General features: G+C 44.0%; 1 protein-coding gene across 1 annotated transcript in view; it reads right to left on the bottom strand.

The window, feature by feature from the left end:
* LOC121842380 (CUB and sushi domain-containing protein 3-like) overlaps nt 1-143 on the bottom strand; it is a gene marked incomplete at its 5' end in the record, with an annotated part of 11,885 nt that extends 11,742 nt beyond the window's left edge. The window contains one exon of the mRNA XM_042312355.1: nt 1-143. This exon is cut by the window's left edge and continues 49 nt beyond it. Coding sequence (XP_042168289.1) covers nt 1-143 — 143 coding nt within the window.
* Nucleotides 144-2,500: the final 2,357 nt, after the last annotated feature.

Raw genomic sequence — 2,500 nt, 5'->3', positions numbered from 1 at the left:
GCACTTGAGTATGCCACTTCCGTGCAGGGAATAACCTTGGTCACAGCCGTACGTGATGGCACTGCCAGCGAAGTGCCCCTGGTCGCTGACTTTGAACCCAAACTGAGGCACCCCGGGATCCTCGCAATGAGACAGATCAAAACCTGCCAGAGAGTTATAGAGTAGAGGAGAAGACAAAGAGGGAAAAACTGGTTGTATCATTATGGAGACTGTCCTAGAGACAGCACACATTAGAGAAACTGTCCTAGAGACAGCACACATTAGAGAGTAGAGTAGAAGACAAAGAGCGAAAAACTGGTTGTATCATTATGGAGACTGTCCTAGAGACAACATACATTGTGGAGACCTTCCTAGAGACAACACACATTAAGGAGACCATCCTAGAGACCACACACATTAGAGAAACTGTCCTAGAGACAACACACATTAGAGAAACTGTCCTAGAGACAACATACATTGTGGAGACCTTCCTAGAGACAACACACATTAAGGAGACCATCCTAGAGACCACACACATTATGGAGACTGTCCTAGAGACAACACACATTAGAGAAACTGTCCTAGAGACAACATACATTGTGGAGACCTTCCTAGAGACAACACACATTAAGGAGACCATCCTAGAGACAACACACATTATGGAGACCGTCCTAGAGACCACGCACATTATGGAGACTATCCTAGAGACCACACACATTATGGAGACTATCCTAGAGACCACACACATTATGGAGACTGTCCTAGAGACAACACACATTATGGAGACCGTCCTAGAGACCACACACATTATGGAGACTATCCTAGAGACCACACACATTATGGAGACTGTCCTAGAGACAACACACATTATGGAGACCGTCCTAGAGACCACACACATTATGGAGACCACCCTAGAGACCACATACATTGTAGAGACCGTCCTAGAGACCACACACATTATGGAAGTGTTTCTGGGAACCAGCCATAGTGTCACACAGTGACATACTCTCATTCCTCTGCATTGTAAAGACCAGAGGAGGCTGCTGAGGGGAGGACAGCTCATAATAATGGCTGGAACGACGTGAAATGGAAATGGCATTGAAAACACATTGAAAACATGTTTGCTACCATTTCACTCATTAACAGCCATTAGCACGAGCCCGTCCTCCCCAATTAAGGTGCCACCAAACCTCCTGTGGTAAAGACATTAACTATGTCCTATATAGCACCCTATGCTCTGGTTAAATGTAGTGCACTATATATATATATAGGGAATAGGGTGCCATTTGGGACGCGGGCCTTATTGACTAAAGCGTGGGAATAATGTCCCGCTTCAGAACATAATGAGTACGGCGGACTTAAAGTCCCATTAAATGACTAAGCAGAAAAAAGATCCTTTCTGGACAGAGACAACAATTACATCTAGCTAATTAACTGCTCAAGTGACTGTGACTCTGGTAGCAGGATGGAGAAGTGCTATAGGCTACGGCTCCTCTTAACAGTGGGATGAAGGGATGAACGTCTTAACCCTATGTGTTAGGGATGAGGTCTTAACCCTATGTGTTAGGGATGAGGTATTAACCCTATGTCAGGGATGAGCTATTAACCCTATGTGTTAGGGATGAGGTCTTAACAGTGGGACGAAGGGATGAACGTCTTAACCCAATGTGTTAGGGATGAGGGCTTAACCCTATGGGTTAGGGATGAGGTATTTAACCCTATGTGTTAGGGATGAGGTCTTAACTCTATGTGTTAGAGATGAGGTATTAACCTATGTTAGGGATGAGCTATTAACCCTATGTGTTAGGGATGAGGTCTTAACAGTGGGACGAAGGGATGAATGTCTTAACCCTATGTGTTAGGGATGAGCTCTTAACCCTATGTGTTAGGGATGAGGTCTTAACCCTATGTGTTAGGGATGAGGTATTAACCCTATGTGTTAGGGATGAGGACTTAACCCTATGTGTTAGGGATGAGGTCTTAACCATATGTGTTAGGGATGAGCTCTTAACCCTATGTGTTAGGGATGAGGTCTTAACCCTATGTGTTAGGGATGAGGTCTAAACCCTATGTGTTAAGGATGAGATCAATAATGGAGACTAGACATCTACCACTATCAGATTAGAGCCATAAAGTAGACTAGACATCTACCACCCCACTACCACTATCAGATTAGAGCCATAAAGGAGACTAGACATCTACCACCCCACTACCACTATCAGATTAGAGTCATAAAGGAGACTAGACATCTACCACCCCACTACCACTATCAGATTAGAGCCATAAAGTAGACTAGACATCTACCACTATCAGATTAGAGTCATAAAGGAGACTAGACATCTACCACCCCACTACCACTATCAGATTAGAGTCATAAAGGAGACTAGACATCTAACACCCCACTACCACTATTAGACTAGAGTCATAAAGGAGATTAGACATCTACCACCCCACTACCACTATCAGATTAGAGCCATAAAGTAGACTAGACATCTACCACTATCAGATTAGAGTCATAAAG

The sequence above is a fragment of the Oncorhynchus tshawytscha genome, unplaced genomic scaffold (assembly GCF_018296145.1).
Source record: "Oncorhynchus tshawytscha isolate Ot180627B unplaced genomic scaffold, Otsh_v2.0 Un_contig_11382_pilon_pilon, whole genome shotgun sequence".
NCBI lineage: Eukaryota > Metazoa > Chordata > Actinopteri > Salmoniformes > Salmonidae > Oncorhynchus > Oncorhynchus tshawytscha.
The sequence above is the reverse complement of the archived record's forward strand: the minus strand, read 5'-3'. Positions and strand labels throughout refer to the sequence as shown.